Source organism: Natator depressus, chromosome 2 (genome assembly GCF_965152275.1).
Source record: "Natator depressus isolate rNatDep1 chromosome 2, rNatDep2.hap1, whole genome shotgun sequence".
Lineage (NCBI taxonomy): Eukaryota > Metazoa > Chordata > Testudines > Cheloniidae > Natator > Natator depressus.
Window position 1 is genome coordinate 231,740,924 of NC_134235.1, and position 16,949 is coordinate 231,757,872.

Below are 16,949 nucleotides of genomic sequence, written 5' to 3' on the forward strand. Positions count from 1 at the left end.
GAACCATCCAGGGTGGGTGGAATTGTGGAAGACTCTGCTAGCAGACAGTAAATTATCAGTAAGAAATTTTCTGTTCTGCAGCCCAGAGTCTCCCACAATTCTGGACTTCTGGGAAGCGGCGAGCTGTGAGCTGTTATGTAGGGACGGTTATAAAACAAAAGTTATGTGGGAAAGAAGTACCCTTCCTATTTCTGCCTGAAGCATCCTCCTACCAAAGGAGGTCTCTGCAGAAGACAGAAAATCCACCTTGTTGTGCTTAATGAAGCTGTAGATCAAGTGTCCACTTTGCAAATTGCTGAAGAGGAGGCACTTGCTTGTGAGGTCACTAAGGATCTCACGGATTGCACCTTGATCTCTTCTGCGACAGCAACCTCTGATAATTCACAGGCTTTCATAATACAAAGTCTAAATCATGTAGCGATGGAGAAGTTGGAAGCGCTGAGTCTCTGGCATTTTGGTTGGCAGGACACACAGCCTATTCTTCTTGTGGGTTCTGTACACTTGAGACAGATTTTCAATGCTCTTCTGACATCTAAGCTGTGCCACATCTTTTCAGTTGCATGCTGTGGTTTTGGACAGAACAAAGGAAGCACAACCTTTTGGGAAGTGTGGAAGGAGGAATTTACCTTGAAAGAAAGGATTCTGGTGTTCTGAGCACGACCTTGTCCTCGTGGAACACGCAGTAAGGTTCCTGTATAGATAAGGCTGCCATCTCTGACACTTGCTTGGCAGATGCGACAGCTACTAAGAAACAAGTCTTAATGGATAAATAAAAGGCTGACACTAAAGTTTGAGACTTGAAGGGATGGGTTGTCAGGGCCTTCAAAACTAGTGGAAGGTCCTGTTTTGGGAAGAGTGGTTTTACCATTGGCGTGGCTAACTGGACTGCTCAAAAGAATCTGGCTACCTGTGGACTGTCTGCCAGGAAGCCTGAGGATCCTTTGAAGAGCATGCTACTAAGAGCTGACAATTGACATGCAATAGTACTGGGCTGAAGGCCTCTGTCTATTCCTCTATGGAAAAAATCCAGAATGGTCAGAATTCCTGGATTTCTGGGATTTGCCTTGTGCTTTTGGAACCTGTTGTTGAATCCAGACCAGACAAGGTGTACACTTTTAGGGTCAATACTCTCCTAGATGAAAGCAATGTCTTCATGACTCTGGAGGACAGACTGAGACCTTCTAGTGCATCCATCTCAATAGCCAGGATGTTAGTTGAAGCTGTTTCAGGTGTGGAGGAAGAAGAGGACCTTGCAAAAGGATGTCTGGTCTCCAGGGAAGCTGGAGTGGGGGGTTCCATTTTCAGCTCTGGCAGGTCTGAGAACCAACATCTCCTTCGTCAATGAGGAGTTATCAGTATTACTGCTTCCTGTTCTCATTTATTTTCTGGACCACCTTCCCCAATAGGGGAAAGGGTGGATATGTGTAACATAGGCCCTGCAACCAACTATGCAATAAAGCATCTGTCCCCACAGACCTGGGAGCTGCCTTGTGACGTATTTTGGCTTCTTTGCATTCGTATGATTCACAAACAGGTAGGTTGAAGAGATGCTGAACATCGGAACAACTAAGTTGAAAATCTGCTGACTTAGGCACCACTCAGAGTTGTTGACTCGGTGCTTGCTGAGCCAGTCTGCCTTTTGGTTCAGGTCCCCTTTGATGTGGATTGCTCTGGAACTGTTCAGCCCACCTCATTACTTCCATTGCCTGTGGACATGCCTTTGGAGACATTGTTGTGGGCTGATCACCATTGTAAGGAGTTGAATATCTGCCTCAGAACCTGTACATGATTGTTTATGTGTTCCAGGGAGTGGTCTCACACCTTTAATACGAAGGCTTGAAGACTTCTGATTCATGATTGTGCCCATGGAGTGATCCCTATGCACAACACCAGGAATCCTAGCAGTTGGAGGCATAGTGCTTCGGCAGGCCTCCCGTGGCCCTGGTGCAAGAAAATAAATTTCCAGATTTTCTGAAACCTTTCTAATGATGGGTAGATCTTCACTACCAAAGTGTCTATTTACACCCCCAGGTGGGTTATTCTGGTGGATGGAACCAGAGAACTTTTCTTGGCACTGATGATGAAGATGTGTGCCTAGAGGAGATTCAATGTCCGAGACATGGCCCTGTGCACTGCTGACTGCAATGGAGCTCTGATCAGGATGTCGCCCAGGAAGGGGCACAGTTGCGTGGCCTGCAACCTGAATCTGCTGAGCCTGGGAAGGCTGCCTCACATATAGAGCACTGCTTGGATTTAACCAGATGCTTTCTTGCCTGTTCTGTCATGCCTGTAAGGGTCAGAGGAGCTGGCAGGGAGACATTGCACCGGAGGCTCAGTGATGGTTAAACCCCTAAAGGGGTTAACTGATCTAGGAAATTTAGACTAGAAATTAGACGAAGGTTTGTAACCATCAGAGGAGTGAAGTTTTGGAATAGCCTTCCAACGGAAGCAATGGGGGCAAAAGATCTATCTGGCTTTAAGATTAAACTCGATAAGTTTATGGAGGAGATGGTATGATGGGATAACATGGTTTTGGTAATTAAATATTCATAAATAGGCCCAATGGCCTCTGATGGGCTATTAGATGGGGTGAGATCCGAGTTACCCAGGAAAGAATTTTCTGTAGTATCTGGCTGATGAATCTTGCCCATATGCTCAGGGTTTAGCTGATCGCCATATTTGGGGTCGGGAAGGAATTTTCCTCCAGGGCAGATTGGAAGAGGCCCTGGAGGTTTTTCGCCTTCCTCTGTAGCATGGGGCACGGGTCACTTGCTGGAGGATTCTCTGCTCCTTGAAGTCTTTAAACTACGATTTGAGGACTTCAATAGCACAGATATAGGTGTGAGGTTTTTTTTGTAGGAGTGGTGGGTGAAATTTTGTGGCCTGTGTTGTGCAGGAGGTCAGACTAGATGATCATAATGGTCCCTTCTGACCTAAATATTTATGAATCTATGAATCTGGCACTCAAACAGAGGGGCATGGCCAGACCATTTGGTGCCAAAATGCTGATCCACTTCCCTGAGCTGCAGAGAGAGGAGAGCAGCCCAGATGTCCAGAATTGTGGGAGATGCTGGGCTGCAGAAAAGTATCACTTCTACATCAGACAACTTTAAACCATTTTATTATCAAGTGAAAGCCATGTTAGGGTAGGTACCATGTCTTCTTTTATGTTGTTACCGAACCTATCACATTGTTGAAAATGAATTAATAATTCTTATTGATAATTAATAATTAATGTCTTATTGATAACGTAGGCCCAGATCTTCCTTCAGTAAACAGGAATACATTTTATATAAGAATTTAGTATTAGGAAATTCTAGCTCTCAGTTGCATGGCTTTAAAATTACACAAAATAAGATCAAATTCCTTACAATTAGCAGAGTATAAAGAAGTAGAGACCCAGCTGATGGGTAAAAAAGTATAATGTTTTCAGGAAAAAATAGGAAAATGGAAGGTGAGTAATAAGATCATCAACTTCAAACTGCCAAGGTTTCTGTATACAAATATAAGAAGCATATCCAAGAAAACAAGAAATTATAAAGTATTGTATGTGCTCATATAGGGAATTTTGACATCATGGGTTTAACCAAAACATGGTGCAGAAACAAATATTTATAAAGTCATATAGAACAAAAAGCGGAACTTTGTGTACAGTATTCAGAAAAGTCTGGGAACTACTGAAATTGATATTCTAACATTTTTTATTACTGAAATGTGGAAACCAACTATCATCACTAATTTAAAACAGTAACTGGCAATATTTTTATTTTATAAATATCAGAAAGCTTTACAACTCAACAAACTTTCTTTGTTACAAAGGCTCATTGTAGGTTTACACATATGGTAATGTTAAAATGATTCTGTAACAGGTGAAATGCACTTCGCCTGCATAAAGCCTGAGTAATCATGTGGCATGAAGAAGAAAGTAGCACATGCTCCACCAATGGCCCTACTCTAGATATGGGCTGCGAGTGTGGAGGCCACTGGATCTGCATAAATGCCAATCTCATGGCCCCACCCATCCATTCCACCCTAGCCTTCTGTGCTGACCTATGTGGGGCCAATATAGAGATCCCCTTTCATGGCAGGCAGGGGATACACAGTCTGCATGGCTGCTCAGCCTGCAGCTTCCCCATGAAGCTTTAATGTAGGACTTCAAGGGGAGCCATCAACTTGAAAGTCACACTTCCATCTGAAAATGTTGAACTACATTGTTACAAGTAACCCCTAAGGGATTGGGGGTGGGGGGAATCTTTCCCTTTTTTTTCAGTTTTATTGCTTTACTAACTTGACAGCTCTTTAAGGTATAGTGAATTTTGTTGATGGTGCTTATCCTTCCCCAATCCCTTTAAAGGGATGTGTACCAATAACATCAGCACCAGAGCTGAAATTGAAATAAATTATGAACAAACAGCAAGCAGGTGTGTGCCCAGAGAGAATAGGTAGGGGAGAGGATGGGTGAGCCTGAGCATGTTTAGTGTTCTGCTCTCAGGACTATCCAAAAGATTTCTCTAAACATAAAGAGAGGAGCAGAAAACCCTTATAACAATTTTTTAAATGTCAGGAGTTACTATTCAAAGGTTGCTCTACCAGGAAACTGATTTTGTTTTTAATGCATCAGTTAAAAAAATCATATTGACAGTATCACCTTCAGTGGTATCAAGAGCTTTTGGCTCCTACCCAACAGGCGAATTTCACAATAGCTTTAATAAAACTTTTGTAGAGTTTTGCTACATTTTTCTGTTTGGATTGCTGTGCTTTGGAACAAAGGTATGAATAATGTTTTTTGAGGTAGCATGATTCATAACGCATAATTTAACATTCCAATATCAACAGAGTTGAGTATACTTTTCCTTGCACTTTTTCATAATTATTTGCATTTCTTGGACAATACACTGATATTCTGTCATTACCAACATTACTACAGTAGTGGTTTTTACGTTTTGAATTAAGAAACTAATTAATCTAAATCTGTTTCCATTAAGATCATTCTTTTGAATTAATGACCTGCACAGCTCTTCTATTCTTGCTTTGTAAAAGAGGCATGTATTCATATATTTATAGTTTATATATAAACTTTGAAAATTAATTTAATGCTCATGAAAGTGGATGACTAGTAGCACTGGCAGTTGTTGTGCAAATTTTCCCACATAGCTCCACTACCTCAATCACATCAATGCCAACTCGCAACTGCTTGCTTGCAAGTCATTCTTAGGCCACTCTGGAATCCATCATGTGTAGTGGTTCAATGATGTATAAAAACAGTGACTAACTTCACACCAGCAAACTATCATTTGTAGCTTGGTGGAATGGTTTATGCATTGGCCAGTACAACCTACCTCTTCATTTAAAAAATGTCTTAAATCTATCACACACAAAATAACATTAACCAACTCATTTTATTGGTATTAACAAACAGCAGTTTTTACTTTAATTCAATATCTTTTCTACAGCATAGTGACCCAAATCAGGCACTATGGTGTACATGTGGCCTCTTCTAGCCTATGACTCAGGGCCCCTGGCTTCACTTCCCTGCTGTGCCATAGACTTCCTGTGTGACCTGGGGCAAGTTACTTAGTTTCTCTACAGTTCAGCTCCCCATCTGTAAAATGGAGATAATAGCATTTTCGTATCTCACAGGGGAGTTGTGAGGATAACTACATTAAAGATTGTGAGGTGCTTAGATACTACGGTAATAGAGGCCATTTCAGTGGGATAGATAGACAGATAGATTAGATCCAGCAGAGTAACTCTGTTACAACATCTAAACTAGTGTATTTTTAATTAGTTTCTGTAAAAGTTATAGAAATTTATTTTATTTCAGTATAGAAAGAACTACAGTGGTACACTGAACACTCAACTCACATGTGCAACACAAAACATAAATATGAATATTATAGAACATAATCTTTAAGTTCCATGCACATTACGTGTCTTTGCAGGAAAATGGCTGCTCAGCTGTATGGCACAATTATAAAAATCCATATATTCAAAATATAGGTTACTATATAGGCATTCCCTTTCTTCTTCACCCTCCATAATACACACACTGCATACAATAACCACTGCAGCTCATGCAAAATGAGGCAAAAATAAGTTAAACCCAAATCCTAGGCCCACAGCTACCTCACACATAGCTTACACATATCTAGATAGGGATGGGGAAGCCACAGTACATAAGCTTCTTTTAAAGTCACAGACTCCATTTTATCTCACAATATATAGAGAAGAATCAAGTGCATGAAACATTTCTTGGTAGATCATATGAATAGGTAAATATTAACTGTAACTAAATAAATAATTCTGATTACATGCAAGCAGCCCCCCTTATGCTGTTATAATTGTCCCTTTATGTGGATCTTCTCTCATTCGGTGCTTGGGGGAAAGGATGGTAACTGCCTCTACATCACTGTGCCCCCATTTCCCAGGCCACACACAGATCTTTTTGCAGGGTCAGATATCTTAAGTTAGGTAGGAGGCAGAGAGAGGTGGGAGGAGGGCTGGCATGATGATGTACATAGCTTCCCATTTTTCACAAAACCAGCGAAAAAGCCAACAGAAAGTTAATTCAGCTTAAGTCTACAATATCTGTTCCATTGCCCTCTATACCCCAGGAAAAACACCTTTGAAAGGAATTTCAGGGATGGGGTGGGGGTTTCTGGCAATACAACTCTCAGAGCCAAGTAAGCTAAGTACCCAGTATAGTCCCTAAGCACAGGTGATGGGGGACCTACTCAGTTGTATAATGAAAAGTCTTAGCTTTCAAATACAGGCAACATGTATTGTTAATAACAGTTGAAGATACAGGCAGGTGCATCTGTTTCTTGACAAAAGGGAAATACATGTGACATATCACTTGTTAATATAAAACCTTAGAGGAGAGTGTATCAATAAAAAAGAAAGGGAAATACAATTCAGAATGACTTGGTTAGTTTAGAAAAGGGACAGGTAAGTAGTTTATAGAAATCAGTGTGGAAAACTTTAAGGTGCTGAACCTATGAATCAAAAACAGGAGGAAATGTCCCTTCAACTGTTTCATGATGTTTATAAAGCATTAAAAAGAAAGGTAGATACAGAGAAATTGTTGATCCTCTAAGTTGATTAGTTCTTCACAGGAAATGTTGACTTCAGTGGGAGTTGAGAGCATTTAGAAGAGTGATGCTCAGACATCTGTAGTTCAGGAGCCAAATTAGCGATCATCATTACCCAAAAGAGTCACAGTAGTGTGAATTCATTGTTTCATTTACTATATATATATAATTCTCACAGCACAATGACTGACCAGGTATTATTATTTTATCAACTACAATTGGTTAATAACTTAGTAAAAGCATCCAGATTGGTTAATAACTTAGACTGGTTAATAATTAAATCACACAGTGTTTTAATATCATGTGCTACAAAGAGCTGCAGGAGACACATTAAAGAGCCACTTGCGGCTTGTGAGCCTCAGTCCTGAATATCACTGATTTAGTACTTCCAAGGGTGTTCCAGCACCTCACAGGATCGGGTCTCTAAATGTTGTGCAGAATGATTTACATCAGTGACAGAGTACAAAGGGAAATCAAAACTGGTGTTAATGGGGGCATTCATTAGAAATTGGAAGAAATCATTCCGGCCTTGTACAAGAGTTAGTGATGCAAGATTATTAGATATTTTAGGGATATGCTTAAGAAAAACAAAACCTTTCATATTTACTGTACCATAGATCATTGGGTCTAATCCATTCTAGACCAGTAAAGGAAAATAGTCACCTTTTTATCTCTGTTTGGCAGTCTATTTAAAATAAATTAATAGTCCAGTTCTTTGTGCACAGCTGACTACAGCACAAGAACGACCATTCACAACTGGCACTTTTCATTGGCAGTCTGAGCAGAGAATCTAAGGATTTCATTGGCATGGAGACTGAAATACGCTCTCAAGCCAAAAGGTGCTCCCTTGAGAACATGGTTGAGGTATGTAGGGTAGAGGAGAGCCACTACCTGTGCTGTTCACAGCCTGTTAATAGAACACTTTTATTTCCATTATTGTTCGACGAGCACCTTTCAGTATGCTTTACTGGGAACAGGGGGCAGAGTTCTGGTTACATTATTATAAAGATGACATTTTACAAACAGAGAAAGTACAATTAAGGACAACCAGATTGCTATGAGCAGTAGATGGGTTTCTGTAGTTGTGTTTTAAATATTCAAATAAATAAATTAAATTATTTAAAGCAGTTAAAAGAATACAAGTAAAAGGCAACTAATTAGCAAGACTGTAAACATTAATTGTTGAAAATCATGAGAAAAATGTGACTATGTAATTATGATCTATAAATAAGGCTGCAATTCTGTCACGGAGGTCACAGATTCCGTGATTTTCTGCGACCCCTGTGACTTTTGCAGCTGCAATGGCTGGTGCAGCTGATCCCAGGGCTGCCAGAGCAGCTGGCCCTAGGGCCTGCAGCTGGAGCGCCCCGTGGCCAGCTGCACAGACCGCTGCTTGGGTGGCCCAAGACAGCTGGCCCCAAGGAGCGTCTTAGCAGCGGTCCTAGGGGCTGTCCTGGGGCCAGCCGCACCAGCCGTTGCTTGGATGGTCCTGGGGGAGTGGGCTGGGCCCGGGAGCATCTGAGCAGTGATCCTGGGGTCTGCCTCGGGGCCAGCCAATCCACCTGCTGCATGGGCGGCTGGCCTCAGGGAGCACCCAAGCAGCGGTCCCAGGGCAGCTGGCCCTGGGGAGGGCCCAAGCAGCAGTCCCTGGGGTCTCGGAGCCTCAGGTGGCTGGGGACAGTCAGACCCTGTGGCCAGTGCAGCGGTGTCCTGGGGCCCCCCAGAGCAGCAGCACCTGGGGCCCCAGGAGCTGCTAAGTTTTTGTCATGGGTATTTATATAGTAAAAGTCATGGACAGGTCATGGCCATGAATTTTTGTTTATTGCCCGTGACCTGTCCATGACTTTTACTAAAAATACCCGTGACTAAATCTTAGCCTTATTTATAAACAATTACATTTTAGTAAATATATTCTCACCTTAGCATTTTCAATGCAGGGACAGATAGCCCACGCCGCACTTGCTTGAACATTCGGATGAGGATTTTTCAACAAGGACCACAACAAACGAACTCCATCTAAGCGGTCAATTATCCTATTATAGAAACAGACATTATAAAATCATAATTAATTGTGGAGTAAACAATGTAAAATTGAAATGATGTAATTTTGTTTCAAAAGTCATGTCAAGAAATATTGGTGTGATTTTTTAATAAACAATCTTGTGTTAAGTGCTAGTGGTTTATTGGCAACTAAATATTATCAAGAATTTCTATAAATGTTACTCACTGTCACTAGATGGTTGTGCACAAATTTTTTAGACCAAAATGTGTTTTCTAATTAAAGTTTATGGATGTTGTTTATTTTTTCTCAGTATTTACACTTAAAATGCATTATTCAAGGAACCAAACAAACTGCATTATATCTAGGACTCATGTAAACCTAGAAACAAGCCATGTGAGATTTTAATGAGCTGCATGCAAGGTGAAACCTTAATTCAAACATACTAGTTTCTTTCATATAGTAACAAATATTTTCCAAAACAAATATTTATGCCAAAAAACTATGTACTTAACTTTTTATTCAGTTTATGTTTAATTTATTTACTTCACAATATGACATATTTTAAAGTCCTATGTTTCTAATCTAGCATTAGGAATTAATGGTCACACCACAGTGCATCCTTTGTTAGGCATGAATAACATGTAACTTGTTTCCCATGTGTTCCCATGTGTTCCCTACTAACAAGACTAACATTGAACACTGTGTTATAATTACTTAAACACACAGTAATCAGAGTATCTTCATGACTAGCGGAAAAATGAATTATCATCAGATTCATCTCTACACCATCTGTCTTATGTGTATATATCAATCCATCTAGGGGATCATAACTTCACATTAGGGTCCACTGAGTACTTTAAATGGAGAGGAAGGCCAAACAAAACTTAATATCCTTTACAAACATGTCTTTGTTCAGAAAGATATGTTAAACTCAAAGCAGATGAGATGAAGATAAAGAAAATCAGGCATACTTTGATTTCTAACTTCAAAAGTAAAAGTTTAATTGTACACTGATAGTGCACATCTTATATTGTGAATCTTATAAAATATCACACAAAAATATATAATTTGTGTTCACTATGTAAAAGTTTGTCAGGATTTTTTAAAAGTAAGTATAAAATCAGTTCTGTATGTAATCATACAATTATTTGATGCAGAAGAAATGACTTACGACATGAACTCTGTTTAAAGTAATGTGGGGCATTACTTACAACAAATTGATGCAACCTGGTTATTTTGCTTTCAAAATCTAGATTTTTTTCCCCAGAACTAAGGAGAACCTGTTTTAAAAAGCTCTTTTTAATGTAAGACCTGCTAAATTGAAGGCAGTCTCATTTATACACTCTGTGCCAAATATACCAACTGCCAGAAGAAAAGTCAACTGAGAAAGTAAGAAATCAGAGTTCACATTGGCAGTAGCAGAACAAACCATAACAGCATAATAACACAGAACACAACTTTGTATAAATATATGTAAAACATTGGTCCACATAGTAACAAAGACTGAAGGACAACTTTCAAAATCTCATATAGTTCAGCAGTGCTTTCCTGTGAAAACACAAACAGGAAACTTTTTGCTGTTGGACTTAATTGATAAAGGGCACAGTATATATCTGGTGTTTACTTCAGTGAAGCCAATGTAGTTAACACCACTGGTGTGAGAGCACAAGAAAGCCCAAAGGGATTGAAGATGTACAGCAGTCTTCCAAAACAGTAATGAAAATATACCAGCCCAGGCGCAAATTATGATCTTTCACCATAACCATAATGAGAATAATGAAAAGAAAAAAAAAACCCTCACCTTAATAATAGTTAATTTTCCTGAGAAAAATTAAAATGTGTGCACAATTTGTAGACCATTAGTAGTAGTAATCACAATGTGCTAGTGGCCTTGCTATTATCATATGGTAAGGACTTTTGGGGGGAGGGTTGACGGCGTTTCCTATGAGCATAATGGCAGAAGTGAATTTTTGAGGAGGAGGATAAGGTGGTGGCTTTACAGATTATGACTTTCCCCTTGCATGTAAGAGGCAGCATGGGAGAAAGTACAAAGGGACAGATATTTAAAGGTATCTAGACACTTAAAGATGAAGATAGGTGCCTAGTGAGATTTTCAAAAGCACACAAGACCCTAATAGTAGAGTGCTTGTGGGAGAACCAGACAAGCATGCGATCACGATTAGCAGCTTGCCTTGGTAGACACGGCAGCCAGCGATTATCCAAGAAATCACCTGACCCAAAAAGTAGCTCCAGTTTGTTTTCTGCCCTAGTATTATGACAGTAACTTGGTAAACTATAGAAGATATAGTGTCTTCTACTCAGAAGAACATCTTGTTACTATAATCATTCTTTTCTCTCCCTCATCTCTTGAGGTTCCTCTGCATCTCTGCTGGAGCCCCAAAGATTCCCCTCATTTTGCCCTGTTTTACAATTCCATCACATAGATTCCAGTAATAGCCACATTTCTACCAGCAACAAACAAAACTGCTTTTGAATGGGAGGTATTTCCTCCCGAGTGGCTAAATATATTACCTAAGCAAATATGGTAGCACCTAACTGCTACCAGCCTTAGAATCAAGGGACAGAAATTATGCATTGAGCTCAGGTTTCCTGCACTGCACTACAGAGCACAACTTCTAGGCTGGTTCAGCTTTCTCTTGTATTTTCCTTTAATCCTCCTTTCCCTTGCAAATTGACTGTCATTTTGTTTTCAGTATTCCTATCTGCTATTCTAGTCTGTAGTTTCTCATACTGCACTCATCACCACAATGCGTCTTGGCTCAAGTTAGGTTGTCTCCCATATTATTATCATTTATTTGAATGACAGTAGCACCTGTTGCCACGACTGAGATTGGGACACCATTGCGCTAGGTACTGCACAAACAATTAATAAGAGATTGTTCCTGTCCCATAGAGTTTGCAAACAAAACAGAAGAGTCATAAAAAAGGCAGAAGAAATAAATTATTATCCCCTTTTACAGACATTACGGAGGCACACAGAGATTATGTGATTTTCTCAGGGTCACACAGGGACTGTGTGGCAGAGTTGAGAAACTGACCAGGTTTCCTGAGCCACAGTTCAGTGGAACTGAAACTATCACAAAACTATCCTTCCTCCTTGAAGCATCTGTCACTTCCCAATGCCTGACTTGGCTTTTCTGGAAGCAACATTTCTTGTGTGTGACTAAAGTTGAGGCTATTGATTAACAGTATAACCAACTGACTGACTTCACTAGTGGTTTGTTCTTTAAAATGTTTAAGAGACCAAGAAACCAAATTTAGTCAAATTTAGTGTCTAAAGATAAAGCAATACAGTAAGAAAAGAAGACATACATACCCTCCTTCAAGGAAGCAATTCTTATCTCACAGCATGTTCATCTTACACAGAAGGTGTGCTTTAAAGATACGCCCTTAAATGTACTTCTATTTATATTGTGGTTGTTTACAAGCTAAAAGCCCCCTGTACATCACTTGAAGTTTAAGTTTAACCCACCGGTTTGTGCCAGCTTTGTCTGGGGTTCCCAAATTCTAATCGCAGAAAACCAAACACCCTTGCCCCACCTACTTCCCCACAGTCCTGCCCAAGCCCCACACCTTCCCCGAGGCCCTGCCCCTGCTCAATCCATCCCCCCTCCCTCCATTGCTCGCTCCCCACCACCCTCACTCACTCGCTTATTTTCACCAGGCTGTTCCAAGAGATTAGGGTGTGGGAGAGGGTGAGGGCTCCACCTGGGGTTTGGGGTGCAGAAGGGAGCTCAGGGATCTGGGGTGGGGCCAAGGGGATCAGAGTGTGGGAGGGGGCTCTGGGCTGGGGCAGGGGATTGGGGTGTGAGAGGGGGTGAGGGCTCTGGTTGTGAGTGCGGGCTCTGGGGTGGGGGCATGGATGAGGGATTTGGGGTGCAGGAGGGGGCTCCGGGCTGGGGGGTGGGGCTGAGGGGTTTCGGAGTGTGGGAGGGAGCTCCGGCCTGAGACAGGGGGTTGGGATATGGAAGGGGGTAGGGGCTCTTGTGCGGGCTCCAGGGTGGCACCAGAAATGAGGGGTTCAAGGCATGGGAGGGGGCTCCAGGCTGGGATAGGGGGTTGGGGTACAGGAGGGGGTGTGGGGTGTGGGCTCTGGGAGGGAGTTTGGATGCGGAAGGGAATTCCGAGATGGGGCAGGGGGTTGGGGTGTAAGAGGGGGTTCATGATGTGGACTCTGGGCGGCGCTGACCTCAGGCAGCTCACAGGAAGTGGCAACATGTCCCTTCAGCTCCTAGCTGGAGGGGTGGCCAGGGGGCTTTGCATGATGACCCCGCCCACAGGCACCATCCCCGCAGCTCCCATCAGCCACAGTTCCTGGCTGATGGGAGCTGCGGAGCAGGCCCTCAGGGCAGGGGCAGTATGCAGAGCCCCCATGGCCGCCTCTCTGCCTAGGAGCCGGAGAGTCATGCTGGCTGCTTCCCGGGAGCCGTGTGGAGCCAGGCAGGGAGCCTGCCAGCCCCACTGCACCACCAACCGCCTAGTCTGTGGTGCCGACCAGAGCCACCAGGGTCCCTTTTCAACCAGGTGTTCCAGTCAAAAAACGGACACCTGGCAACCCTAGCTTTGTCCTTAGTACATCCCTGTACTTTCCCATATCTTGTTTTGAATACTACATTCCACGTGATGATGAGCCATGATAGTACTTCCTAACTGTACTTGGTATAGACTATTCATGTATTATTGCTTTGACAAGTTTCCTATTTTCTAATGCCAAAGCTGACTTTAGCTTTGCAAAGCATTGTGGGATACTTGACATGGTGGAACAGAATTGTGGAAGGAGCATAATACATTCAATTAACATACCTTCCCAACATCCATATATATAATGTATATTATATTGATACTATGTACATAATACCATTAATGTGGTGGTTACTACATCTAACAAATACATATTGGCTAACAAAGCTCTGTTTCTGGTGAGATGGCTTTTTCTCCATCTATTTGTTTTTTTTTTTTTTGTCTTTACCTCTTCTTAGTCTTTCCTGTTTTCCTTTTCTCTTCTCCTGCTCTCTCACACATTCCCCATTGCTTATTTCCTTTAGCCATGATTTTCTTCTTGCTACATAAATGGCTGCATGCACAACTGCAAAGTCTAGGTCAAGTATTGGTAAGCTATGTACTATTTCAGAATAATACATTCAAAAATGTCTAATGGAAAATGGAGGCAAATATTAAATTTATTATATTCCTCATCAGGTATATATTGACTATAGCTGAATTATGCAGATTCATATGAAAATGACTTATTGGCCCTCACACAAAATTCCCAGTGAAGTCAATGCTACAAGAGTGTAGCTACGCTCAAATTCTGGCTCACAAAGTCCATTCAAGATGGAATAACCAGAACAAGAAACACTGGTGACCAAATCCTGTAAAGTGCTGAGCACCTGCAATTTGCATTGGAGTCAATGGACCCAATCCTGCTCCTATTAAAGGAAGTTCTGCCATTCTCTTCAACAATGGAACTGTACTGGGCCAAAAGAGACTTAAAATGCATAATAAGAAAGAATGGACATATGTGCTATGTCGACGGGTGAAACCCTCCCATTGACACAGTGCTGTCTACACCGGAAATTTGGTTGGTATAACTGTGTCGCTCAGAGGTGTGGATTTTCCACACTCCTGAGCAACGTAGCTATACTGACATAAATCTGTAGTGTACACCAGGGCTTAGCTGTGACTGAGCTGCACTCAGTGCAGCTGAGACATGGAGCTGGGGAAAAGGTAGCTGTATGCTACCTTTTCAGGCCAAGAGTTCTGGGGCTGGCTGGAGACTGGTCTGGCTTGTTCAGTGGCACAATTTAGAGCAGCCTGTAGGTTTTCCATGGCCTCAAGCAGCTGTTCTGGAAACTGGGAATAACCAGATTGTATTCCATCTGTGCCCTTTTCCACTGGCCACAACCTCTATACCACGAACCAAGAGTGAGGGTGGCATAGAGCTGCTGTCAGTTCTGCACTATTTGAGGATTCCCCTTACAAAAGGGGAATTCCCAGGAGGCTAAGCAAAACAAATTTCCGGGGGCACTCAAAACAGCTGACCAACTGTATGTATATAGAATGCATGCCTTATGGGCACTGAATTTCAAAGCAATTCAGTCAGTTTCCTAATATGAGATGCTGCTGCTGTTTCTATGACCAATTCTGAGCAGACTTTGGTCATACTGGAGAGGTGGTTACTTAGTACAGATAATTTAACATCATAAAATGCTTGGGAAGACCTTGGGGTTGTTGCTTAGGATCACTAGTTGCTTAATAAAGACGGTCTTTCATACAGGTTTCACTGTATTTATTTTAAAGACCTTCAAGGTCATCATGGCTAAGTTTGTTTGCTGGCCAGGATAACAGTTCCAGGAATACAAATCAATTTTCTATTCCTATGTTTTAATAAAAATGTAATCTATACAAACTGATTTTACATTCAAATAATTTGATATTGAATATTTCCAGCGTAAATTTTAACATGGATTGCTCAAACAAACATGTATGCCCTCTAGACATCTGTTTGTTATATCTATCATCTTCTTGAAACTCTACTATTTGCCAGCACTTTTGAGAAGTCTGGGAGTATCTCCTGCCAACTCAGACCACATATACAAACATAAACAAACAATGTTATACTGAGTCTATTTTGTGCTCACTGGTAAAATTACAGGGTTTACTTCTGGTAGAGTGTAATCTCATCTTTTCTGACACCACAATTTAATATGTTTTTTAAAACTTTCACAATATTTGTTGCAAACTGCTTTGATAAACTGTATATCAGCGACTTTAAATCCATCTGGCTAAAATATTCTTATATTTTAGTCCATAATACTCTAATGCCTCAGCATTGAAAACTAGATTTAAAATCTATAGATTTTCTAAACAAAAGGGTTCATGAAAATGTAGTAAAATTTAAAAAATGGAAAAAGAAATAAAAGCATGTAGAATCATTAATAGAAAAAGAATGACTGGAAAAGAACTTCCTCAAAATAAAAAATAAGAACATTGCAGTTGGTGGGGACACATCACTACATAAAGTTGTGCAGGAGAACAGATATGGAAAATAAAGCATTTTGTACCCTGGATTGGTGAAGCTCGCTCACGTAGCTATGTTTTGGGAAAAGATAAATTATCTCTTGCTATACAAGTGCCTACCATACCACCATGAAGAAGCTTGCATACTCACCCAGCCTCCAAGGGCTTCATCCTGTGTTGCCATCCTGAGAATGAGGGAGTGGACTAATTTGGAGAAAAACTTAATTTCAGAATGAAGAGGTAGATCAGAGCTACACCTCATGATCCATCTCTTCTCTCCCCATGCCCATATCTACACTTAGAACAATTTAATTTCCATGGGTTGTCTTAGAATATCATCAAGGTTAGATGCAGCATAGCAGAAAGTGCCAACTCAGACACTCTGTATGCAGAGAAATTTAATTTCACTCCAAAAGAACCATAGAGAAAACAAAGAGAAAAGATCTACAGAAAACCTATCTTCATAAGAGATGGAACTGGATTAATGTATAATCATCTAATCCTACCCCCTTGTCAATGCAGGTTTGCTCTCTGCACTATATTTTCTAGTGCTTTTGGCAGTCTAGAACTTAATCATTCCATGTTATGGGGATTCCAGCATTTCCCTTAGGAGATTATTCCACAGTCTAATAGACTTCTCTATTGAAACTTTTCCTGATATTCAACCTAAATTTTCATTTTCTTAATCCCATCCTCCTAATTATACCCTCTTGAACAATTCTAAATGATTCCTCTCCATCCTCGTTATTTGCAATATTCAATTTAGGAACTTGAGTATTTATTTTTTTAATTAATTACACAAAGTACTAGGTAAG

General features: G+C 41.0%; 1 protein-coding gene across 3 annotated transcripts in view; it reads right to left on the minus strand.

The window, feature by feature from the left end:
* Window positions 1–16,949, minus strand: part of ODAD2 (outer dynein arm docking complex subunit 2) — a 187,025-nt gene that overhangs the window by 59,749 nt on the left and 110,327 nt on the right. For all 3 annotated transcript variants that reach the window (XM_074946138.1, XM_074946140.1, XM_074946139.1), the window contains one exon: window positions 9,010–9,124. In XM_074946138.1, the coding sequence (XP_074802239.1) occupies window positions 9,010–9,124 (115 nt within the window). The remainder of the gene's footprint in view (window positions 1–9,009; window positions 9,125–16,949) is intronic.